Source organism: Gopherus flavomarginatus, chromosome 3, assembly GCF_025201925.1.
Source record: "Gopherus flavomarginatus isolate rGopFla2 chromosome 3, rGopFla2.mat.asm, whole genome shotgun sequence".
In the NCBI taxonomy this organism is placed as follows: Eukaryota; Metazoa; Chordata; order Testudines; family Testudinidae; genus Gopherus; species Gopherus flavomarginatus.
Window position 1 is genome coordinate 222,263,435 of NC_066619.1, and position 26,651 is coordinate 222,290,085.

At 42.1% G+C, this 26,651-nt stretch overlaps 1 protein-coding gene across 1 annotated transcript in view; it reads left to right on the plus strand.

Annotated features, from left to right (window-relative positions):
• Window positions 1-806: 806 nt before the first annotated feature.
• WWC2 (WW and C2 domain containing 2) overlaps window positions 807-26,651 on the plus strand; it is a 157,989-nt gene continuing 132,144 nt past the window's right edge. The window contains exon 1 of the mRNA XM_050945314.1: window positions 807-1,342. Within this exon, the coding sequence (XP_050801271.1) occupies window positions 1,212-1,342 (131 nt within the window). The 5' untranslated portion in view covers window positions 807-1,211. The remainder of the gene's footprint in view (window positions 1,343-26,651) is intronic.

The following is a 26,651-nucleotide window of genomic DNA, read 5'->3' on the forward strand; positions in this document are numbered from 1 at the left end:
GGATTAAGGTTGTCTCTGCATCATCACATGGTGTTTCTTCCACATAGCCCCTGGCCTCATTCAGAGTACAAACTTGATGATTAAGGGATACAGGGTTGCAATGTTGCCCAGTTTTGTAATATCTGAGAATTTATTTAAACTCCTAGCTACTAGAGCCGATTCACTAAGCGAGAGCCTCAATTTACTGGTGTGTTTAAATGAAAGGCCCTAGCCCTTATGGCTGTGGAGGAAAGCTTGAAAACAAAAGCTGAGTGAACCTCAAGGTTCAGCAACCTGCAGCCAACTAAAAGGAACTCAATCTATATATTTTTTTAAAATTCTGTTTTCAGAGTCACATCTCATGATTTCTGAGAGCCTGTTGCATGATTTTCTGCCTATTGGAGGTTGGCACTAGCGGTTGTCTGCTGCTGGCCCTGAGGAGCACAGACTAGCTGTAGTACCGTACAGTGCATGCTAGGCACGCCCCTCTGGCTCCTGGGCCAGGGCTGAGAGATCAGAGAGGGCATAGTCCTTCCACCAGCCAGGGGGTAAGGGAGGCTTCCCAGCGGGCCACTTCCACCCGCTAGGCAGCTGAGCCCCGGGCCCCCTTAGCTTGGGGGTGAGGGCTAAGTGCCGGCTTTCCGGGGAGCGGGCAGCGACCCTTGTGCTGCTCAGTTGGGAAGCAGCGCCGGGACAGGGAAGCCCCTCCAGCTCCTGCCTACCCCTCTCCTTCCCCCTTTCTGCAGCCCTCGCCTGCTGCTGGCGGCCCCGCCGCGCCTGTCGCCCCTTCCCCCGCGGCGGGGTCTGTCAGGCCTGGGTCGCCCCCCCGCGCTTGCTGTGGGCAGCAGCAGCGGCAGGGTTAACGCTGAGGAATGCAGCGGCGAGGAATGTGCATGCAGATGAGATGGATGTTAATCTCATGCTAATGAGCGGTGGCGACTGCTGCCCGGGGCTGAGCCGGGCTCCCCCGTTCCGAACCCAGAGAGCGGCTGGGCTCAGCCCGGACCCCTGCGCTGGTGCTGCTGGAGCAGGCGGCGGCAGCCAAGACATGGTGGATTGAACCCGAGCAGGGGAGGAGGGTTTCCTGAGCGATTGCAAGAGACTCTCTGCGCTCCCCGCCCCAGGCCCGGCTCCGGATCCCCCCCTCCCCGTCCCCCGGCTCTACTGGGGGCTTTTCCCGCTTCCCTTCTTTCTTCCTGGCCCTATGGAGCAGCTGCCCCCGGCGCCTGACCATGCCTAGGAAAGCGGGGAATGGGCAGCTCCCCTTACCCGATGGCTGGGAGGAGGCGCGGGATTACGACGGCAAAGTCTTCTACATTGACCACAACAACAAGCAGACCAGCTGGATCGACCCCCGGGACAGGTGGGCGCGGACCGAGGGAGGGGAGGCCCGGAGGGGATGGGGGCGAGGGCAGGCGTAGGGGGGACCCGGCAGCCGCAGTGTGAGCCCAGCTGAGAAGCGGCAGCCGGAGCCCCGGGGTGGGGGTCGGGGGGCAGGAGGGTCCCACCCCGTTGTATAATGGGAGAGACAAAGGGGAGCAGCCCTGTGGCAGGGGATGAGGGTGGGGGTTATGTGTGGTGGGGATGTGTTGGGACTTGCGGGGGGTGTCTTGCGCTCACTCAGATTGGAAGCGGACTGAAGAGGAGTGGGGAAGGGAGAGTGCCTTGGAAACTGAGGCATTCCCCCCACAAACAAACGCTGGGAAGGGGGGCCTGGCTAGCGAGTGCCTGTTTATCAAGGAAATCAGCCTGATCCTTTTGGCAGTTCAGTATTTATTGTCTCTCATTGATTTGGTTTCACCTCTTTTTTTTTTTTTAACAGTATCTATTTTGTGATTATTTTTGTTTGGTGAACCCCACCCTTAATCTTATTAAAAACTAGCTTTCATGCTCTTTATGGTTAATATATGCAGCCTGTGTGTGTATACAGTTGTAGTTTTATGAAATCTTTCCTTCATGTAGTGTGATATTGAGAATTGGGGACCCATGGATTCCAGGAAAGAAAGAGATTTAAAAATTGAAAGCAGTTAGAATTTACTTGTCTGTCCTCTACAAACTTCTATAACAGTTTTTCCTGAGACAACCCCCAGAAGCAAATGCTAGGCATCCCGTTGACTCCTAAGTATGGTATAGTTGGGTCTGAATCCCTCAGTTTGTGAAAGTGCAGGGCTGTGGCATTTTAAGTCTGCTTTACTGTGAAAGCTCAGGTCAGGAAACTGCCTGTCTCCTTGCTCCAAGCTCCATGAACATGCCTGATATTTGTAGCCCAAAATGTAGTTCTTATTTCTTTTTGTGAAGAAGCTAAGGCTGCAAGAGCTCTACAGGCCTCATCTATTAAGTAGGCCTCAGCCAGGCTAAATCCTTTCAGTTCCCCACCTAGAGACTGGGATGTTCCCTGTGTTTTTCATCCCTATATATTTAAACAAGAACCACAAAAGACAAAACTTGGGGGTGGGAGGGAGTAAAACCAACTCAAACCCTTCTAAGGCACCAACTATCTTATGTAAATCTTTCAGTTCTGGAGAGGCTTTTACTTTATAAGCCACTTTTTAAACCTGAGATCTGTTTTAATTTGTGGCCTAAAAAGTTCTTAAATATAGGTTATTTACTTTGTACATAGTCAAGCTATAGCCTTATTATGAAGCCTGTTGTAATCCAATTATCAGAAATTTACAAATGGCATTATAAATTTATGGCACAAACCATGATGAATTATCCATGAAGGTCTTGGTTTATAGTTCCCTGCTGAAGTTAGAAAAGGCAGTTGTGATGAAGCTAGCTAGTGTCAGAGCCTTACTGCTTGTTAGATGCATAGTGAAAGTTTTGACAAGCATCATACACAGTCAGGCCTACTTTCCTGATGTACATGGTATTGGAATTAACTGTTCCAACACTGTTAACCCTGTTGTTTGACTTCCTTTGCACTTTGAAACAACTTAAATATATTGTAAATGTCAGTGACATGGTGGTGTTCACAGGACAGTGATATTTGTTGGATCTGTTTAAATATTTGGCTTCTGAAGAAGTTTTGGTAAATATTTTTGACTTTTGATAGTTAAAATAGAGAGTTTTTCAATGTTCCTGGAAATTAGTGTTTTCAGTTCAGTTTTGTTCTAGATTTGTGTTTACAAAACAGATGACAAGAACATAGCATAAAGCAAATAGAAAGTCAAATTCTGATTGCAGTTATCTATATTACTGCCTTCTGAACAAATTAACACTTTAAAACAAAAGAAACATTTGACACTTGTGGATTCTATTGTCCTTAAAATGTTCAGCCATATTTATCTTGTATTTGTGTGATTAGTTTCCTAGTACATTTGAGTCTTTACTCCAATTACTACAGAGTTGTGTTTTTAGTTTTTTAGTTTTTGTTTTAAATATGAGCTAAGAGAATTACACTTTGTATCTCTCTCTCATCATGCAGGGATTTCTGTAAATTAATTTCTCTTAAAAAAAATAAAAAAAAATCAAGGTGCGAAAGAGGATTTGAAACACAATCAAGCTCCGGAGGCTAGATGTATTTTCTTTAATGAGGACTAATGGAGTGAAGTCCTTGTTAAACAGTGTAGGAGACAGTGTTTGGAGTAACTCTATTAACTCTTGTCAATCTTGTTTCTTACTATTACAAAACAAACAGAAAGAGGTTTGTTGCAGGAGGCACTTGAGATAATCCATAAAATAGTGGATATGGCTCAACTGAAACTGAATTACCTGTATGGAAAAGAGGCTGATTGTCCATGCACTATAAGATTTTAGTATCTGTACATGCCATCAATATTTAGATTGCTGACTAGATTTGGAATAGCAGAAATAACTTGTTTGAAATGCCTGTGATTACCTCATTCTGGGCTCTATTATGTTGAAAATATAAGTATATTAGAAAAATGCATGTTGATATACTATACAGGACAGATTAGAAAGCTGTCAGAAGAACTACAACATGAGCCTCCAGGTTTTCATCAATATAGCAATGTGTGGATTCTTAATGATCTTGGAATGTATCTAAAACTGTCAAGATGAAGTGCTGAGGTACTGTGGTGGTGATGTACTGGAAAGCCTGAGACTGACTTGATAACATACTTATATCTATTCAGCTAGGTATTTTCGATTTATGATTTACGTCAGGAAACTGAATAAAATAAAACAGTTGCATAATGTACTTGTGGAATACAGTAGTACAGGGATTCTCAAATTCTTTCATAACTTTGGCTAAATCTTAATAAGATACTGTCTTGTGGGCAGCTTCCTTCCCATTTGCAATTCCATAACAGCCCGGGGGAAACCACAGCAATTGCTTAAAGATAAAAGCAACATTGGGGAAAAAAATGTAATACATTTTTAGTTTCTTTGAACTTGATTCAGCAGATGAGAATAGTGGGGGATCCACCGTCTTGTGACTAGGCAACTGTCTGAACCATCAGCAAGTGCTCCTCGGCTCACAGTTTGGGAACCTCTTTATTAACAGAGAAAAGACTAGATGTGTGAAGCATCTTTTGTGTGGAAACTGACCTGGCAATTGAAAATATTGATGATCCTTCAAAGCTTTGGTGAAACTTGCTTGCATAGGAATATATGCAATTTTTATATACATATATAGTATGTATATCTTGGCTAAGTACATTAGGCACTCCTAGGATAAGATCCTTGCCTGGCCTCCCCTCCTCCCCCCCCCCCCAAATTCCCAGTTTAAAGCCATGTTGCTGAGTATAATGGATCAGGCCTGCTGACATAATGATTGTACTCTGCACTACAAAGAAGAAGACCTGGAGTCAATTCATGGACCGGGGCTCAGTTTTGCTCACCTCACTTGTGAGTAATCCAGTTGACTTTAATGGTTCTCATATTTGTTGGTGAGAATGATTTGGCCCCTGACTTTCGTACTCTCCAAGTCCATGCATGCTGAAAGTGCGTTAGAGGTACTGTAATACACTCTGCTGCTAAGGGGTTTGGAGTGCTTTGCATTGCTTGGCAGCGACCTCCTCCAAATACTTCAGGGGCTGTGTTGACTTGGCTAGAGGAGACTGGTGGCTAAAAAGCAGGACCTCTAAGGTATGGAGTGTAAAGAGAAGCAGAACTGAGCTGAATTCAAACTGGAATGCAAAGAGCCTGGAACTATTTTTATTATTTAAATCTACAGACTTGACAACCTTGCCTATACTGCTGCTGCTTTTCTAAGCTACAGCAGACTGAAAACTAACCAGTTTTCTCAGTTCCACTGCTGCTGTTCAGAACCTATTAGGCAACGGTGGAATAAACACAAACCATGTCAGTTTCACTCTGTCTCAGCTTGGAAAGATATGAAAAGCGGCAGAGACCAGCTATTGACTGAGGAGGAAGACCAAAGTAAGAGGTGGGAGAGGGATAGAAGAACACACATTTCCCTCCTAGTCCCTTTGTATCCGTTAAGAGGCTGAGGCAAGGGTAGAGTAGAATAGCCTAGAGTAGAAGAGAAGGAAACAGTGAAAATATGCTTCTGTTCTGCAGCAGCCAACAGATGTTGGAAGGGCTTCACATTTATTAGACACCTCATTGGAGGCTAGCATGAATGGTGGAGCTGCAAGGAGGGCTTAGCGACAGCAGCTAAATAGGAATCTCAGCTCCCTCCAGTTTCCAGAAATTGGATAGTGCTGGATTTCTCACCAGGGCAGTGGGTCTCCTTGTGTTTTGTGTTGGTTTCTGGGCAGTTAAGTGTCGGTAAATTTTGCATAGCCTTGTAGTGGCTGCCAGTCACCTTTAACAGATATCCTTCTAGTCATTTGCATAAAATGAGTTCCATATAATAAAATCTGCTATCATAATTATCTCTGATAGATACACTTGTCAACAATCTCAGCAGAATTTCAGGGAATGAATTAGCACGGGGGCTGAACTACCCCCTCCTCTTCTTTGCCTCTTGTAGAGTTGGTGAAATGTATCTCTAGAGAATTTACAGATTACTTTATCAAAGCAGTGATAGATTTATCATGTTGTGGTGTTTGCCTATTAGAGACTGCTCTAGAAATATCCTGTCTGCATAACCAAAACAAGGGTTTGAAATAGTTACCAGACAGCTAGTAGCTAGAGGGATAAACCTGCTAGTTAGAGGTTGGTGTGAAATACAGTTATCTTGTGAACCACTGAAGTGGAGAAGAAGCCCAGTTCTCCATGCTTCTTCCAGCTTCTAGGATGGAGAGGGTGCTGGGATTTTTACTGGGGATCCCCAAATCCTCAGTAGTGCCATTTTGGTTTTCTGGGTTGGAGACACTGGACATTAAAAGCTCTATTCCTTCTCCACATGGAAGGGACAAGGAGCTTTATTATTTCTTATATTACCTAGGGGTGGCTTTGTCATAGACAGGACCCCATTATGTCGGGTGCGCTACAAACACAACAAAAAGTCGATCCCTGCCCCAATCTTTTTGTCTCTTCTCTGTTCCTCTGGTGATTCCTGGTTGCTATCCTGTGAATTGCAGGGGGCATAGAAGGGACAGGATATGGGGAGACTTGAAGCTGCAGCTGCTTGAGGAGGAGTGGAGCTGCTGCTCAGACATATGTTACAGGAAGGCTGAGAAGGAGGCGTGATTAGAGGTGGAAGAGGAGGCATGGGCATAGAGGTAGCTGGGGTACGGTGCAGGCAAGAGCTTTTGTGAAGATCCAAGTATGGACCCCAGGCAAGAGAGCTATTTGGATGGGGGCAGCGTCAGAGGACAGAAGTACCTAGTGGATCTGCTCATCACAGAACTAAACAATGTTATCACAGATAAATAAAATGACTTTCTGTTCGCATCTGTCTGAGGTGCTATGAAAATGTATTTGCATGTGAAACTTGGGGGTTGTGGTGGTGATGATTCTTTAACTGCAATGGCCTGAATTTCTTTTAAAAAGGGTAAATTTTAACTTTGACTAAAAAAAGGTGGAAAGTTCAGTTGTCTTTTGAAGAGTTGTGGTGTAAAATTTAATGACTTAGTCTCCAAACTATGAAATATAGGAATTTTAATACTGTTAAGTACAAATATCAACATGATCTTAACCATGGAGTCACCAGAGTAAGTCTATTAAATAAATCTTCTGTATACTAAGGTACAAATGACCTTTCCTGTTCTGGTAGTGAAGAGGAGGAGTATGCAGCAGATCATCTGACACACCAAGTTCTACAACTTTTCTATAAACGATTCTACTGAGACCGATCATTTGGCATCTAACCCTGTTAGTGTGGTTCCTGACTTGCTTCAGTCTACATGCTAGCACTCCATCGTCCTTTACTCTTACCCCAAATAACTAGGTTCCATCCATTCCTGCATGGTCTCTCCTGCTTATAACCAGTGTAGTGTGCTTCCTGTGCAACTCCCTAGTCCCTCACTTTGGTTTCAGTGGAAGTCTGGGAACTCGTTTCTCTGTCTGATTGCAGGGTTTTTCTTTTAAATAAACCTGCCTGGTGCAGGAATTGAACCCACAGTAAAATGCTAAAGGTCCCTGAACTCCTGGCATCAGACCTTCAGCTATTTATCCTGCCTTCTGCAGGATTGTGAAATGAAGTGCGAGGCAGAATTCTAATATTATGTGATACTATGATAGCATCAGCCAGTATTGCAGAACAGCAGTGTTTTTTGTTTTTTAACAAAATTGCATCTTGTTCCATATGCGTGGTATGCATACTTTTTAAAATATTGGCATTTGTTTACCATAATTGAAATACTATGGTGACTCTTGCCTAGGAGTGTTACCCCTTATATCTTTAACGATGAAATATTTAAATATTTTTGAATGTTTTCTACATTTTCAAATATATTGATTTAAATTACAGCATACAAATGTTTATCATATCTGGCATGTAATTACCTTGCAATGCCGGCTACAAATGTGCCACGTAAATGCCTATTCTCACTTTCTGGTGACACTGTAAATAAGAAGAGGGCAGCATTATCTCCCCTTAAATGTAAACAAACTTGTTTGTCTTAGCAATTGGCTGAACAAGAAGTAGGACTTGTAGGCTCTGAAGCTTTACATTGTTTTGTTTTTGAGTGCAGTTATGTAACAAAAATCTACATTTGTAAGATGCACTTTCGTGACAGATTGTACTACCGTACTTGTATGAGGTGAATTGAAAAATGCTTTCACTTTTGTTTCATTTTTGCAGTACAAATATTTGCAAGCAAAAATAGTATGCACTTTGATTTCAATTACAACACAATATAATATATATGAAAATGTAGAAAACATCCAAAATATTTAATAAATTTCAATTAGTATTCTATTTAACAGTGTGATTAAAACTGCTATTAATCATGATTAATTTTTTGAGCTAATCGTGAGTTAATTCCGATTAATCGACTACCCTATTCAGAAGTATAAATATAATTATTAATAGCTGTGTATAATGTCTGTTTATAGTTGACATCAATAAGAGATGCGAGTCTGATTTTTCATAAGCAGGGTTTTCAAACAAATACTGATATCATAGCAAGAGAGTAAGGCCCTGATCTGGCAAAGTGACTTGTGCAGGTGGGCCTCTAGGCGCATGCAGTATACCTCCATAAAGATATCAGGGGTCTGCCTGTGCCAATTAGACTGCATGATCATGGCCAAAATTATGTAGGGCTTGACCCAGGGGATATTGAATCGGTTTCCATATTACACAGGTTTAATAGGAAGTTCATTTGTGAAAAATGGTTTACTAAGCAGGGAAGGTGAAGTGGTTGGGACTGGATGAAATATAACTTTCTGGGATGGAGAGAGTGGTACCTCTAATGAACTTAATAGATTTTGAATAAATAGTGAAGTAGTTTTAAAACCATTGGTAACCATAGAACACAGCCTCACAGAGGGAGTGTACTGCATTTTCATTTGAAATGTATGAGGTATGAAACTTCCTTGTTGGAAACAAACATGCCGTTTAGTTCACAGTTTGCTGTTACCCAAAGTTGTTAAAGGAGAAATCCATAAGTTTTGTGTCATTCCTTTTTGTTAAATGTGTGTTATCAATTGGGTTTTGATCTAATTTTTAAACATTTCACTTGCTACCACAGATTGTATTATGTGCTCTAGGCTAGGCTCTTCTTTGTTTCTACACATTGTTACTTAGTACAAGATCCAGTAGCTTGATTTACAACTTTTTTTTTTTTTTCAAGATATGACAAAAATGCAGTGACTCATGAGCATCGAGGAAGCTTTGGACTATAGAAGTAATTTATTCCAGGACATAATAAGTGGATGCATAATTACTACATTACTGTAGTGTTTTATATTTAGAAATTGGGGAAAATAAATGTTTAGGCTTTGAGCCTGTGTTGAGAGCACAGGCTTTTGCCTATTCTCAATACAGTATTGGGTTCTGAGATGACAAAAACCAAACAACCCCATGGTGCCTAGGCTTGCCTGTGAACATAGTGCAGTCAGTGTTTTTCAAGACCAGTTTTGTTTCTCATCCAACATGTCTGACAACTCCAAAAATCAGTCCTCTTCAACTCCATTCTGGTTGTACCTCCTCTGTTGTATTTGCATTAATCCTGTAAAGCATCTTGGGATAGAGTTGGCAGGATCTGGGCTTTATTTTCCCTTGACCATTCATGCAAACCACTTGAGCATGTATGTAACTTAACTCACACAAGTTCTTTCATAGAAGTCAATGGGACTAGTCATGTGAGTATATTATGCACATGCTTTAATGTTTGCAGGATCAGGCCTAACTTGTATTGTATTTTATTTGTTTATACAGATTAGACACTTTTGTATAAAAAAATTACTTTCTCTAACGAGAGAATGGCTTGATGGTGAAAGATTAGACATCTTCAGATCTTCAGAGGTTTGACTCAGATGTCATCTTTCTAAAGTAAACGAATGAGTTAAATTTCCTGAGTTTGAATGCAGAGCTCAGATGAGAATCCAAAAACTGAGGTCCTTCCTGGCTGTTCTGCAAGAATGTTAGATTTAAACTTTTTTTATTAAAGCAAATGTTAAAATTGTCTCCTACACAGGTTAAAGAAAGAGTATCTGTACATCTGCGTATAGTGCCAGATAGCAACTGTGAAAAAACGGGACAGGAGGTGGGGGGTAATAGGCACCTATATAAGAAAAAGTCCCCAAAACTGGGACTGTCGCTTTAAAAACAGGACATCTGGTCACCCTAAGTGCTTAAATTGTCCAGAAGTACAAAGGTTGGCTTGAAAGTCATAAAACGCATAGAGTGCAAAATCAGCAACATTCCAAATTAAGGTTAATAAATTTAACTACTAAGGCACTTGGTAAGTATAAGGGCTTGCCCTGATGTCCTTGACCAAACTTGCCCCGACCCTCCCTCCCTCCCTCTCCTTACGTTGTTGTGAAGTGTATCGAATGACTTCCTGTTGCCCCAGTGTGACTGCCTCCAATAGTAATGTTTATATGGCTTGTGAAGTGAGCTTAGATCCATTGGGATGGAAAGCGCTTCCTGTGTAAAATGCATTCCACTGTAACTGAAGCAAATGACTGTGCTGTACACAGATACGTGAATTAGGTAACAATCTGGCATGAAGTGAAGACCTTTTTAACCTCTGTATTGCAAGCATTGCAAAATATAAAAGGAACTTTATACATTTACAGTTGTCCTAGTGAATGGTGGAATGTTGTGGAAATAATCATCTGACATGCTTACAGAACATTCTTCACATAGTATTCAAATGATTAGAGAAATTATGGGATGCAGCAGAGCAGCTAAGCATTGAGCTGTTTTAGTCAGACATTGTGGTTTACTATTGTGGTAAGTGAGACACAATACATAGCAGCTCACATAGTAAACAGATGACTTGTTCTAAGTTGCTCCACCTCAGGTATTTTTTTTTTTTCCCATTTAGCGTGTTCTCTGTTTATCATTCCTAAACTTCTTCTTTTGTGCTTTCCCTTTTAAGAACATGAGAACATAAGAACGGCCGTACCGGGTCAGACCAAAGGTCCATCTAGCCCAGTATCCTGTCTACCGACAGTGGTCAATGCCAGGTGCCCCAGAGGGAGTGAAGCTAACAGACAATGATCAAGTGATCTCTCTCCTGCCATCCATCTCCATCCTCTGATGAACAGAGGCTAGGGACACCATTCCTTATCCTTCCTGGCTAATAGCCATTTATGGACTTAGCCACCATGAATTTATCCAGTTCTCTTTTAAACATTGTTACAGTCCCAGCCTTCACAACCTCCTCAAGTAAGGAGTTCCACAAGTTGACTGTGCGCTGTGTGAAGAAGAACTTCCTTTTATTTGTTTTAAACCTGGTACCTATTAATTTCATTTGGTGATCCCTAGTTCTTGTATTATGGGAATAAGTAAATAACTTTCCTTATCCACTTTCTCCACATCACTCATGATTTTATATACCTCTATCATATCCCCCTTTAGTCTCCTGTTTTCCAAGCTGAAGAGGCCTAGCCTCTTTAATCTTTCCTCATATGGGACCCTCTCCAAACCCCTAATCATTTTAGTTGCCCTTTTTTTGGTCTCATAGCTTGATACTGCTAGTGAACAAAAGTTTGAGGTTCGCTGGGTGATCATGTTATGCTTACCAAAGTATAAAAGTTGGATTGCGTATAGCAAAACAGAGCATCTGGAGTGATATGGCTTACTTTTTGTTGGATCTGTTTCCTTACTTATGTTGCTAGTTGCTATCCATTGTTCTCCTTTGCTTGCTAGGTGCTGTAATCCATATAAAAGATCCATGGACTTCTGCAAATTTCTGCTCAGAACCTGCCTGACCTCTTCATTGGGAATACATCCAAACTATTGAAGGTTTCATTTCCCAGACACACAGATTTAGCATGAAGAATTTACCTGGCTTGGAGAACAGAGTGTATTTTTTTTTCTTTTTATTTTCACTCTGCCCAATTTCTGTTTTGATTCATTAATTCTGGAAAGTGCCCTCTGAAGCAATGTAGGCATTTTAAACAGCAGAAGTTGGTGCTAGAATTAGATTAGCTGTCACAGAGATGTGTGACCTGCACCCAGGGGCCTGTATCTGGCTAGGCAAAATAAATAAATTAAAAAAAAAATCTGATCTTCCATAGAGGAAGTGGTATTATGTGCCATTGTTCAACAATCCTTCCCCCACCTCTCTTTTCTGTCTGTTCTAGCTCAGTGATTTGAGCAATGAGCTGAAGCTGTTCATTTTAGGAGAGCTCCTCTTCCCCCTGATAAACCTACCAGAAACTTTTGGTGAACATACTCATTGGATGTCCCTAATGTTGAGCAGTGGCCATGTTTCTCATGTGGCCCTCTAAATGAGAGGGCTGCCAAGACATATTGAGAAAATGGGCTTCGGACCTACCAAGAGAATGCCACTTGCCTGTCATCTTGGCTTCCAGGAAGAAATCTGTTTGTTACAAGATTACCTTTTAAACAATCTTATTTTAATATTTGAGATTTTTGGATACCAGACTTTTAAAAATGACTAAAACTGAACTTCACTTTAATGCTGGATGTTCATTTTTGTAGGGGTTTCTTTGCCATTGAAGTTCACCTCCATAAAAGATATAAAGGTAACAGCTTTGATCTTGTCCTGAAGGACTTATCTTCTATATGTACTAATTCAATCCTTAGGATATGTCTACATTCAGTAGTGGATTACCGCATGGGCCCCGGTCACTTTATGACTCTGCAGGAGCGCCGGCACTCTGGCCCTTGCCCCCTGCTCCTCCTCTCCCCTCAGTCCTGCTCCTCTTCTTCCCTCTGAGGCCCCATCCCCTGGCCAGACCAGAAGACAGAGCTTGTGGTAGAGTGAGCATATTCCCCCTGCCCGGAGCTGGCCCAAGCTCCCTCTCCCTCCTCTCTCCGTGTGGAGCTGGCCTGAGCCACTTGCGCAAGCCCATTCCTCCCCTGTGCAGGGCTGGCCCAACATCCTCTCCCCACCCCAGGTGATCAGTTGGCAAGAGCAAATGGGACAAATGCCCAGTTTTGCCAAAATGTTGGGACATCCGGGGCCAAAATGGGACATATAGTTAGTTATCCGAGGCCAGGGGTCCCCAAACTTTTTTCGTTTGTGCCTCCCCCACCAGGTTCTTCCCACCCCCTGGGAGCAGGGGCCGGAGCCAAGAGCAGGTACTAGGGGTCGCATTGAGACTGGGGGCTGCGTTCGGGAGCCAGGAGCGTGGCCACGACCAGGAGCAGATCTGGGGCTGGGGACAGGGTTGGGTTGGGGCCAGAGGGGAACTGGGGTCAGAGCAGGGCTGGGTGGTGCTCTCCCCCCGAACATTCCTCTGTGTCCCCTGAAGGGGGCATGCGCCACAGTGACTGTGAGGCCTTGGGGAAAGTAGAGGAGCAGAGTGTGGAACTCCGTGGCTGGGGTGGGATGTTCCGGGGCCCAAATAAATCTTAATCCACCTCTGCCTGTGCTACAGCAGTACAGCTGCTTCTATACCACTGTAGTGTAGGTACTTGCTACAGCAATGAAAGGGATTTTTCTATTGCTGTAGTAAATCCACTCCCTCTGAGGCAGTAGGTAGCTAAGTCGACCTAGTGGTATCTGTACTTGAGCTTAGGTTGTCTTAACGTCGTACCCTTGGGAGATGTGGTTTTCACATCCCTGAGTCACTTAGCAAGGTCAACCTAAGTTTCAGCTATAGATCAGGGCTTAGGCTATCTGCTGAGATTGCCAACCATGATGTAATTGTAATGGTGTTTTTTGAGGCTTGGATCCTTCTCAGTTAGGAAGTGGGTAGACTATCTGCTTGTTTCATGGTGGTCTCCAAACATTTGTTGGATAGTGACTTTTGGTTGGAAAGGTGGATTTGAACCAGTGATCTAGAGAGACTGCTCCAGATCCCATTACTAATGCCATAAACAATTCAGTCCACCTGGGAATAGGCTTTCTGTTTGAAAGAGTTTGCAGTATCATAGATAACAGCACTTCATTTTAGTAGCGTGGTATGCTATTCTGTCATATCCATAGAAGTGGGGAGGGGATTTGCTGAGCTGCAGTGGAATTTTTTTTTTCTTCTTCCAAGAAGTGATAAGATATATTCAGAAAGTCTGCTTTTGTGATTTGTCTGAAGGTTTTTAGGCACCTGGGCATCCTTAGTGTGCCACAGACCTGAAATGAAGTTGAATCGTGTCAATGATGTCTAAGATGTGTGTGAAATTTAATTTATTATAATATGCCACCTGTGTACTGACAGACTAAGGTGTTGTAAAGCTAATCACTGGTTTTAAATAACACCAAATGCAAACAGTGTTGAAAAGGTACTTGCATAGATTGTACTGTTGAAATAACGGTTAACTAGTATCTGTGCTGGGTATTTGGATGATAGATGAAATATCAGATATCCAGAAACATTGCGCAGTAAGGATGGCTCTTGAGCAGAAAATGTTTTTAATTAGAGAGAGTCATCTTTAGTACATTCAGGAGTTATTAATGTTAAAAATTTGTTTGGTTTTTTTGCTGACTTCTCTTGAAGATATTATAATAAGGTGAAAGTACATCTATGTGGCATATGTTTCAGGAAGTGGCTCTATTACCAGACTTGGGTCAGTCTGCAAAAAGTCAGTTAGCTCTTATGTGATCAAGTATTAACCTCAAATCTCACCATTCTTGGAGCCAAATGCAAAGCTCTACTTCAACCTTGACTTCCCAAATAACACAGTCTACCATCTTAATAAATTAAGAAAACACAGTTTAACCATAGAGTGGGGAAGATAAACAACATATGACAGACGTTAATCATCAGTTTTTCTCATTGGAATGCTCTCTGATAGCACAATTTGAGACCCTGAATGGAAAAAAATACTGTAGGCATAAGAGACTTAATTGTGATATTTGGAATTGTTCATTTAGGAGTTTATGGGCCAAGTGAAATTCTGTTAAGACTTTCAGAGCTTGAGGCTGAAAAAACATTGTCTCTTTAACTTTTTATTTTGTTTGTGAGTTGATTAAAAAAAAGTAAACAGTGAGTGATCTGTTGGGAGGTGTCCATTTAAAACTGCTTTTGGGCAGGATGAGAGCAAAAGAGAAACTTTTGTTTGGAAATCTGTCTCAGAGAGTCAGTTACTTTGCTTCAACCAACTACATTTTGTAAGGTGGAAATTTTGGGCGAACATTATATCTGCCATAACGTTGAAATTGAGCATTGGGAAGGTTTCAGGTCACTATTAAACCGGTTAACAGAGTGAACCATGTAGGGAGCATTTCAGTCTGGCCACAATCCTCGGAAACTGTACAGAGGTATACAGAAGAAAATGCAACCTAAAAGAGGCCATGGAAGTGGGAATCTCCAGATGGACTTCGTATACAATGTGCCCTGGGTAAATGATGGCAACTGATCACTAGCTAACTTCTAATGTGAAGAAATGGGCTTTAGGAGAGGGAGACTGTTGGAATCCCAGAAGACACTTCTCTTCTGTATGAATGAAACAACTTTAAATAATGGTGAGCTACATAGGCGCGGGACTTAGGAATGTGGGGGGTGCTGCAGTACCCGCAGGTTTTATGAGGAGTGCCGGCTGCACACGCAGGCTCTCAGCTTCTTGCCACGCTCTGGGCTGAGCCCGTGGGGTCCCAGTTGCACCCACAGGGGCCTGGCTGCAAGTCCCACACCAGGGGGTGTATGCGGGGTTCTGACTTCTGGCTCTGCCTCAGCTGTGGGGGGGAAAGGGGGGTGGCATGAGGTAAAAAGTATGGGGATAGTTTTTGCTGGCTTTCAGCACACTCACTATGAAAAGCATTCCAGCACCACTGGTGAGCTATGATAGCTGTGAGGGAGCAGCATGTTCACTGTAGCTTTCCAGTATTAAAATCTGCAAGCAGTTATGTGCCTCCACCTGTTGTTGGACTGTTCTCACTGGATCGTTTTGAGCACTGGCAGTGTGTTTGGTATTTCACAACACATTGAAGACATAGCCACTGCTCAAAGAATCCTAGTCTTCAGAGTTGAGAAGGAAGTCATACATAGCACTTGGTGGGACCAAGAAGTAGAAAAGTCACATAAGAGAGAGCATTTAAACAAAATTAAAAATAGCGCTTATGCCGGTGACACACTATAGGCATATTGGATACCTTTCTGGGAAAACTCTTTTTAAATGAGAGATTGCCAAAAAGACTATCCATTTGACTCTCGGAGTTCATGCTATGAACAAGTGAAAGTTTCAACTGCAAATTGCAGTGTTTGACTTCTTTTAATCATACATGTAGCTTACGATGCTCTATTAAAACCAACTTCTCTACAAAACAAGCTTTTGCTTGATTGGAAGCTAACTAGCCATTATAAAATCTTCTCCATAGGGAAAGGAAGGTTGGCCCAGTGGTTAGGACTTGGGGAACTTCTGCTTTGTCAGACTTCCTATATGACTGTAGGCAAGTCATTGAGTATTTGTGTCCTACTGCCCATCTGTAAAATGGGGATGATCACCCCAATTTACAAGGGGGTGATGGGTGGGGCAGGAAGGTACAAGTAAGAAAGATATTTTGCCACTGTGCCCAAGCTAAGTTGCAAATGAAGTGTGTTGTTTTTGTTTTGTTTTGTCTTTTGTGTGTGTGAACTGGCTGACTCACAAGACGGAACTTGACTTATTTTGGGTCAAAAAAATCTGGTATAGAAACATATGGGTTATGATCACTGATGACTTGAGGAATCCGTCTATATACAATGTATGAATTCTGATTGACATTAAGAAGTTGTTATATCATGGAATGCCTTTATGTGGACGTGGCAGCCACCATTTGCTTATGGGCCGTAGCATGTGTCTGCCAGACTAGGGACAATAGTTGGTCATTAAACTTTAACTGGTCAACTGTTCAGATGGAAACACCTTGGGTCAATGGATTGACTAAAGATGGGAGAAGCTTGTGCATTCAATTATGCACTGAGGAGGAGTGGAAAATCCCCAGCAGCAGAGTTGAGGTGTTGGTGGGGGGGAGATTTACAGAGCAAGAGTCAGGAAGCTTTGGGCGGGAGAGAGGCATATTTTCATAGCAGGGAGTTTGGTTAAACAAGGGAACCAGCTAAAGTAAGAGAAGGCTAGTTGGCTGAGGGAGGTGCCGTGAGTCTAGACTGGAGCAAAGTCATGAGCTCCAGGAGTAGGATCTGAGGCCATGGCTACACTGGCGCTTTACAGCGCTGCAACTTTCGCGCTTAGGGGTATGAAAAAAACACTCCCCTGAGCGCTGCAAGATACAGCCCTGTAAAGCCTCAGTGTAAACAGTGCCACGAGCGCGGCTCCCAGCGCTGCAGGCTACACCCATAGAGGATGTGGAGTACGTGCAGCACTGGGAGAGCTCTCTCGCAGCGCTGGCGCTGCGACCACACTCGAAACTTCAAAGCGCTGCCGCGGCAGTACTTTGAAGTGCAAGTGTAGCCATACCCTCAGATGCTCTAGACAACTATTCCCATGCCCAAAAACTCTCCTCCAGAATGGCAGGGAAAATGCCAACGTGTGTTTACTTTGCCTAGATCTGTGTATCTTTCAAGTATACAGTATAGAGTAATGGTGTTTACAGTCCTGTGCAAAATGTCTGTTCACTTTCAATGTCTTGTGCCCCTGAAGAGTTAAACAGTAAATTCAGAGTGGTGGGAGGAGGTTATTGTAAGCTACAAAAAGGAAAGTCTGAGGGGCCAGCACTAGTATCAGGGGCTGAGCAATTGGACTTCAGGGTCCCAGCTCTCAGAAGTAGGTGCTAAACAGGATCTACACCCTTGGAATAATGTCTAGAGACCATAGCCAGGGACAGTGCCTGGAGTCTGCTCAGATTTGAGGCTTAAAGAGCACACAGGGTCCAATGAGCTGAGTCCCAAACACAACAGGTTGGATAGTATCCAGCTGTGGGGGGGAGCTTCCGTGCGTGTGCGTGTGCGTGTGCGTGTGCGTGTGTGTGTGTGTGTGTGTGTGAGAGAGAGAGAGAGAGAATATCACTTTCTTCTAGTAGGTGATTGGAGAGGGCTTTGTTCTAGCACAGGAGAGCCTGGTAAACTGTGATCCACATTCTTCAGTCTGTTCAAAAGTTAATCTGTGAAAGAAGCATGGTAGGCAGCTTGTCTGTCAGTGGTGATTTCACCTGCCAGGGCTCTGACTAGCCACTTTGGCATGCAAGTGACCTATCAGCACCATGACAGAGGAAAAAGAATTTCTCTGGTATTGTTTTTCAGCAGGGAGTGATCTGCAGAATGATGAGGGGAAGGATAGTCTTGTGGGCAGGTGTTGGACTGGGAGTCAGTTTGGGGTTCAGTTCCTGATTTTACTATGAACTTCCTTTTGTGACCTTGTAGAAATCATTTACTCATCTGTAATATAAGGATTATATCTCCCTGCGCGCACACATTCATGCACGCATTCTCCCACCCGTTGTCAGGCTCCTAGTCATAGATTTTAAGTGTTTTGGGCCAGGGACTGTCTTATTTGTTTGTACAGCACCATGCATGCCTACGCCACAGTTACACAGCCCTTTGGCCCGTGCCAGCTGATCTGGGCTAATCATGGGTTTTTAACTGAAGTGTAGACATACTCTTAATGTCGTTCCTGAAAGTATAACTCTTTTCAGCACCTTCAAGGTGGACCAAGGCAGGATGCTGTCCTAAGGAATCTGAAGACTAAAGGGTGAAGCAATCAGGCTACCATTCATTTTTATTACCGAGGGCACTGAAGGCTGTTGTCTGGACCTTTAGGATATTTCTTGGAGACCTAAGGGTTAGAGGTCCTCTTTGCTATATGATCTGATCTTATAGGGGTGTCTGTCAGTCTACACTTCACCCAGTCTCTCTCTCTCTCTTTGTGGGGGGAGGGGTGTCATTGTCTTCCCCCACTATATGTCCTACTGCTTGGAGTTTTCCTGAGCAGCATTGTGAACTTCATCTGATTCTTATTAGTTTCACTGGTGCCCACTTCTTCTGTTCAGAAGTGTGTGAAACCTGACAAGACCCTGTGCAGTGTTACTGTACGGCAGTCTGGGAAAATCTCTGAGCAATACAGAAACTGCCCCTTTCTCTCAGAAGATCTAGGAAAACAACAGTGCATCAGTTTACCCTTTTGGTCTACATTTGAAAGTGTCGCCCATCCATAAGCGCTAGCAAGTACATATTTTTATTAAAGCTTTAGATTTTGCTTATGTTGATAGCATTTGCCTGGCAAAGATTTCTGTTGCCACTGAGGATTGTCTCTTTCGAGCCCTGCAGTTAGATGCTAAATTAATTTACAGTGGAGCAATAAGGCTAGTGTTCCTCTTTTTTTCATACTAAATTAGCATAGTCATAACATGAAAGACATTTTATCTTTTCCAAACTTAGAACTCTTGGAAGGGACTGATGTCCAGCAGTTCTCTCCTGAAAGTGCTCAGGAGTAGAAGACTGAGTGTAACTCTTCTGAATGGCATCTTGCTGTACTCAATAAATCATAGTAGTTCCTGTCCAACAATCCAGTTGTTTTAAACAAGTAAGGGTGGAGAGCAGCTAAATTAATTCCATCCCCTAGCTTCAAAAATTATGTCCAATGGTGAGCCAGTCTATGGAAGACTGATACGTTTGGTAGTGAACAAAGCAGACCCCTGACTTTCCTGTGGAATGGCTGTTTTCATTGTCTCCCCTTTAGATTCTAAAGTTATGTTTGTGCAAAGGTCTTGGCTTTTCATTACTTAGCAGTCTAGCTTCTAGTCACAAGACACAGAGTACTCTGCACTGGGGTACCAGATTTTTACCTAGGGGCTAGATATGTTTTTAAATATCATCTTTAAAATTACTATTCAGAGAGGAGAGATCTGCAGAGGTTCTTGTCTTTTATGAAGTCTCAAGTTTTAAAATGCTTTTCCTCATTATTCCTGTGACAAGTTCAAGATGAAAGATTGACTCAGATTTTTATTATTTTTTTAATATCACTGTACTTTTCTACATACTCTCTGTCTGGATGACACTAATAAATATTGGAGAAATAGTTCTGTGACATGAAGTTTGGTCTCCTAACTGAGTTTAGTGAATTCAACTTAAAGTAAAGCTTTTGTATTTGGTTTTCATTTCTTACTGACATTTGTGAACTGCCAGTTGTATACTTGATTTGGATATGTTCTGTCTTGAAGTTGTCATGCATTTAAATGACCTGAGGCTGTCAATTATAGTAGTCTCTTTGAACCTTGCTTCTCATATGGCACAATTAGATTTTAAAAAGCTCTTGCAGTGATGAATAATAGGAATATTTTCAATTTTGCAGCTAGAAAATGTGAAGTATTTCAAGTTATGATATATTGCGTTAAGAGATGCTTCTGTTTTAAACATAATCTTTATAATAGATGTATCTTGTGCTATTCCTCCTTGTGGTATGTTGTTGTTCATTGTATATTCTGTTAAACTGGTTACTGCTTATGGGAAGCAGATTTTCATTTGAACTGTTTTTTTTATTGATAAGGGGTACATGCCTTCTGGGGAGCACTTCCACCATGATCCATAGGAGTTATACTTGTGTATATATAGTACTGTATGAATTCATGAGACAGATTAAATAAGTAGACAACAGTAGGGTCATGGAAGAAGTAAGTCTGCAGGAAGGAATTAAAGAAGGTAGTGGCTTTGTGGTCCCTCTCAGGGAATTCCATGTGTATGAATATTGTGGAATAAACATAGAGGTGGTTAAGGGTGACTAGGTATGGTAGAAGGCACAATTTTTCATTGTGCTAATGTCCACATTCCGATGGGTCTTTAGCTGGCTTGCAGCTTGGGGCCAGTATCTGATTTTGTCAGTTACTGGCAACTGGAGAATTTAGGGGGAGGGCAGTTCCTGCCAGTTTTGTTCTGCCTCCACAGCGACAGCCAAGTTCAACGAGAACTCCCTGCTGCAGAACTTTTCTGACAAAAATTCAAAACTTTACTTCAAATTTCAGACTAACTGTTGGGTTTAGGAATTTGGCCTCCTGAATTCCAGCTTTGTCCTGCGGCTATTTTTGCATTTTGGGACTTTATTTTTCCTCTTCAATTCTGCTCCCTCCTTCAGAGATGCTATGATGACGGACTGGTACCTCTCTGCAGCTGCTTGAGGAGCTAGCAAGGCTGAAGAAGATTGTGGGGGTGGGTGGGAGAGAAGGACAAGATCTCCTGCTCCAATCCCCTTCAGGTTTCTCAGTGGGGAGTTTGACCTCTTTAATAGGCAGAATTTTCCTCCTGAGCAGGTCATTCCAAACTTGGCTTTTCTTTGACCCTTTTCCGTAGGAAGAAAAAGAGGCAGGCAAGATTGCTCTGCTACCAGATGGAGCCACCATTCATTCTCCATAAAGCGAATCTCACCTGTCCCCCTAGATTCTGCCGCCACTTCTCTAGAGTCTGGAGATCAGCCATTTCCACACCTCTGCTATGCCTTAGGGCACGCCTGGGGGGCATTTGAGATAGCTCAAACATTATTGGGGCCAGAGAATGCAGGAAGACTTATCCCCTCTGCTTCCACCAGGCCTCCAAGGAGGTACCAGACAGACTTTTCAGTGAGTGCTTTGAAGTTATGCTCAGAATGTGTGGTTAAGAGAGAGCACACCAGGCTAATGTCCCCAGCTGCCACTGCAGGTCACCATGCTCCACCAACCAGATTAATGTTCTCAGCTGCCAGTGAGGGTCACCAAGCACCACTGCTTCCTTCCACTTCTCCCAGCAGCTGGTTGTGGAGAGGGGAGAGCAGTCCAGCACAGAAGAACAAGTAGGTAAAGAGCCTCTCGGCCCATTGTTCACTGTTTTTGAGCCCCCTCAGTGTCAGTTATATAAGACCATAAACTTCCTCATTGTGCACTGATCCAAATCCAATCGACACCACTATGAAAGGTAGATGTGGCAATTTTCCCTGGTATCTACGGACTCCATGCTTCCTACAAGGGGAGGTTTTTTATTTACCTGTGTAGTTGGAATGCTGGAGGCACAAAACATGTCCTGACAATGTCTCACACACTTCATGGTTGTGTTGCGTAATATGTGGAGATGCTGAGTTGCAGCGATGTGATGTCAAGAAATAAGCAGTACAGTAAATTGTCAAGACTTCGCATGACAATGAACTTGTGGCTGCTTCAGTGCCATTGGAGGAGTTCTCTTGTTCTTCAAGGTGGTATATCTGTTTATTAAAGGAGCACGTATACCAAATCAGAAGCCTTGCTCATAATGTCAGTTTATGACAATGAAACAACTTTAACCCAGACAATGTAGCAGTTTATAAAGAAAGAGAAAATGACAGGGGAGTGCTCTTTTGTGTGTCCTTGGCATATAGCGGTGATATCAGTGAGGGGTAGAGCTTAGGACCCTTTCATTTGAATTTGTCCAGAAAGGTGGGAGTAAGGCACAACTTTTTTTTTTTATTTAAAAATGCATTTGAGAACAGATTTTGACAAAAAAATAAAGCAGAAGTAGATCTTCATGGGCCACAAGTCACAGGCTGGAAGTCAACAAACTCAGAAGTTACACAGATCATGCGCTAAGTCCAGTTCCTGTTTTCTGTGTTTTTCCCTCTCTTCACTTTCTTTTTGTTGTTTTTCCATTTCTCGGCGGTGGGCCACCTCTTCTTCTTCTTGTTTCCTTCTGTGGGCCACCTCTTCTTCTTGTTTCCTTCTGTGGGCCACCTCTTCTTCTTGTTTCCTTCTGTGGGCCACCTCTTCTTCTTCTAGTTTTCTTTTGTGGGCTGCCTCTTTGGCTGCTTGTTCTCTTTTGTAGGCTGCAAGTTTGATGTTTTCTTACTTTTCTTTCAGCCCCACCTCTTTTTGTCTTTTTTCCAGTTGTCGCCTGTGTTCAGCTTCTTTGATTTGTTCTTCAGCCTCCATTTTTGTATTGGAAGGCATGGTTCCTGTTTTCTTGTGTTGGGATGCCCTCTGGTGTTTATTGTCTGAACTGCAGGCTCTGTTGCCTCCTGGGGTCTGCCTAGCAACAGTGCCTTTGTTCCTCTAGCTAACCTTTTAAATGTAAAGGAAGCCAGAAAAACCACTTTATTTGCATGTGTATTGCTGTATACCTGACTCTCAATGGGAGTGCTATTGTCTCACAAAAGACCCGTAATAGTTCCTTAATGGTTCCTTGCTTAATATGCAAGCCAAAAACTCCGAGAGAGCAGAAAAAAAAATTCTCTCTGGTTCCTTTTAAAAACAAACTGTTTCTCTCTGCTTAAAAGCCCTAGCAGAGAAAAAGAAAATATTTTTACTGGCTTCTGGATTCTATCTTTCCCACAACGCTGCCACCATGTCATAACATATTTCCCAGATTTGGACCTTAGCGTCCAAAATATGGGTGTTAGCACAAAAACCTCCAAGCTTAGTTACCAGCTTGGACCTGGTAAAGCTGCCACCACCCAAAAAATTAGTGTTTTGGGGCACTCTGGTCCCTCAAAAAACCTTCCCTGGGGACCCTAAAGACCCAAATTCCTTGAGTCCTTGAGTCCTTGAAATAAACCATTTCCCCCCCCCCCCTTCTCCCTTCCAGGTGTTCCCTCCCTGGGTTCCTGGAGAGATACACAGAAGCAAGCTCCGTGAATCTAAACAGAGGGACTCCACCCTCCCCGTTTCCAGTCCTGGAAACACAAGTACTTCCCTCTTCACCCAGAGGGTATGCAAAGTCAGGCTTAGTAAATCTAACACAAAGAGATTTTCCCCCTGACTTCTTCCTCCCGCCAATTCCCTGGTGAGTTGCAGACTTAATTCCCTGGAATTCCCACTAAAGAAAAACTCCAACAGGTCTAAAAAAAGAGAGCTTTATAAGAAGAAAGAAAAATACATAAAAATGGTCTCTCTGTATTAAGGTGACAAATACAGGGTCAATTGCTTAAAAGAAAAATGAATAAACAGCCTTATTCAAAAAGAATACAATTTAACACATTCTAGCAACTATACACATGTAAATACAAAAGAAAACAATATAAACCTATGTTCTTCCTATCTTTGTACTTACAACTTGGAAACAGAAGATTAGAAAGCTGGAGACAGAAAAATCACTCTCATAGCCGAGAGGGTCAGACACAAGACAAAGAACAAAGAACTCACACACAAACTTTCCTCCACCCAGATTTGAAAAAGTCTTGTTTCCTGATTGGTCCTCTGGTCAGGTGTTTCAGGTTACTGGTGTTACCTCTTTACAGGTAAAAGAACATTAACCCTTAGCTATCTGTTTATGACAGTAAGGCACAACTATTTTTTTTATTTAAAAATGTATTTGAGAACAGATTTTGACAAAAAAATAAAGCAGAAGTAGATCTTCATGGGCCACAAGTCACAGGCTGGAAGTCGACAAACTCAGAAGTTACACAGATCATGTTTTAAGAAACAACTAAAACTACTACTTTCTCTGTTAGTTTCAAAGCTCTGCTTTTGTTCTGTTTAATTATGAAAGTGCTGGGCAGCTTGGTACAAATAAACACATTTAGTTCACTGAGAACTGGAAATGTAAGTGATTTCAACTTGCAAATGTGTATTGCTTTTAGAATCATGTAGTGAAATAATTGTTTGTTCATTTTCATTGCAGAGAGCACTCAAAACTATTTTTTTTCCCTTTTAAACTTCTAATTAAAAAAAAAAACAGAAAAGGAAATCTCCCTTTCGAACTGATTTTTAAGTCAATCCTTGTTCTGTTCGAAGACATTTCAAAATTCCTTTAAGATTTATTTTTCTCCCCTCTCACTAGTTATATATGCCAAGCCAGAAAATTCTTGCTTTTCTTAAACATGCAAGAGAATCCCCAGAGTCTAAAACAAAGAAAACAGAATTATGTCAGAGTGTAGATAATTGTAGTTTCTCTTCTTTCCTGCACCTCTCCTCTTGCAAAGGTTCTAAAATAGAATGATAGCCACATTGAGTCCCTGGGAATGAGCTCAAAAAGTAAGTTCATCCACCACCCCCAGTTTACAGGCAATCTGTTCCCTCATTAGGCCAAATTCTGTGTCCATGTACGTGTGTGCAACTCCCATTGGAGTTATTGTTCCTTTATATCCAGGAGTAGAATAAGGCTCTGGGAACCAGATTTTCAAATGTATGTAGGCATCTAAAGATGCAGGTGCCTAGTGGGATTTTTTTTTTTCAAAGCACCTTAACAGATTAGGCACCTAACTCCAATTAATTTAAATGAGGGATAGGTGCTTATCCGTATCTTTAAACAAATAAATACCTTTGAAAATCTGTCCCTGGATGACTAACCCCAGCAAGGGGAAAATCTGAAGCCAAGTCTTTCAGTATGTAAAGTCTGATCTTTTTAAGGCTTGAATACAGCATAAAGTAAATCATTTTCCAAAGGAAGAAGGCATATAGCATAGAAGACTGGAGAAGGCAATACTATCTAAAGTGTGTTAATTTTGTATTACTGTACTATCTACTTAATATTTATGTAGCTAGTAGTATGCTTTCATTAAAATGTATACAGAAACATTACACAGCGTATTTGATAGTAGAGATCTGTATCTGGGGCATCTCATAAAAGTAAATCTTTGCTATTTAGCTTAAAAGAATAATAAATGGCAAATGGAGACATCATCTTTTGCCAAGACAAGTATTATCACATATTTCCAGTGTATACAAGCTCATATTTTGGTCTTGCATTGCTCAGACTGAATGGGAACTGTACTCTTAGCCAAATACTCAGTGATCTTACAAAATAATCCTTTAAAAAATGTAGTTTTATAAGAAATTCTAGAAGTATGTGAAATTGCTGCGTTTTAGTCTTCTGAAACTTGCTTTAATGGCATCATGCCTCATCCAGTACAGAAGATATGTACAGTGTGTGAGATTACTGTTCAATCAGTGCTTTTTGCTTAGGCACCATGTTTTTGTAAAAGTATCTCTGTTTAAAATAAGGCAGCATTGTAGCTTTCATTGCTATCAGCAACTACTTTTAAAGTTCACAGTCTTAGAACTTAGTAAAGAGAGAAGTTCTGGCTTGAAGGAATAGCCTCGTACAACTTAAAGCCACTGAAATCTAAAGCCTCTGATGGATAGACTTAATGTTTTTTCAACTTGGCTTTAGCTAACTAATGATGATTGCTGTGCTAATTGAAGGTAATGGCAAAGCTTCCATTGTCTTTAGTGGTTCAGGATGAGGACCAAAGTATTACGTGCCTTCAAGTCTCATTCTAGAGGTGCTCTGTCCTTTCAGGATCTGGCTCTTTTGGCATACGTTTTTACTCACAGGAATTCAAATGGCCAGTAGAATGATCTGCTACAGTAACTGACTGAGAAACTGTTGCCATTCTTTATATTGCAGCAGAAAATGCATGTTAGTTCTCAACACTTTTCCCTTGTCATATAACCTTTGCTTTCTAACAATTAAAGGTCGTTTCCATCTGCCTCTGGTTGTTTGTTTTCTTAAAAAAAAAAAAAATCCTTGAAATGGGGTGAGCTCAAAAGCATGTTTTCTGGCCACATTGAGTTTAGCCTGGACATCCACAAGGAGATACCTGAAGGACAGAATAAGATGCAAGATTGGTTGGTGGGGAAACAAGAAAAGAAATAGATTTGTCAGGTGTCTGTGTAAAGGTGGTGTGTACTGCCATGCTTCAGGGTAAGAGCGCCTAGAAACAGTCTTTGCAGAGAGAAGAGCAGGGCTTCAAGGCAGGAGCTTTCAGGAACGCTCTGTGAAGATAGCTGGCATATAGGAGTATACACCAAATGAGACTCTGAAGATGCAATTGGAGAGGTAGGAGGAGTACCGTGAGAAGATATTGATAGAGCAGTGAAAGGCCAGGGAGTTTTTGAGTCTCAAGCTGTTGAAAGATCAAGGAAGCTAAAGAGACTTAGGCTATGTCTACATTGCACACTTTACAATGG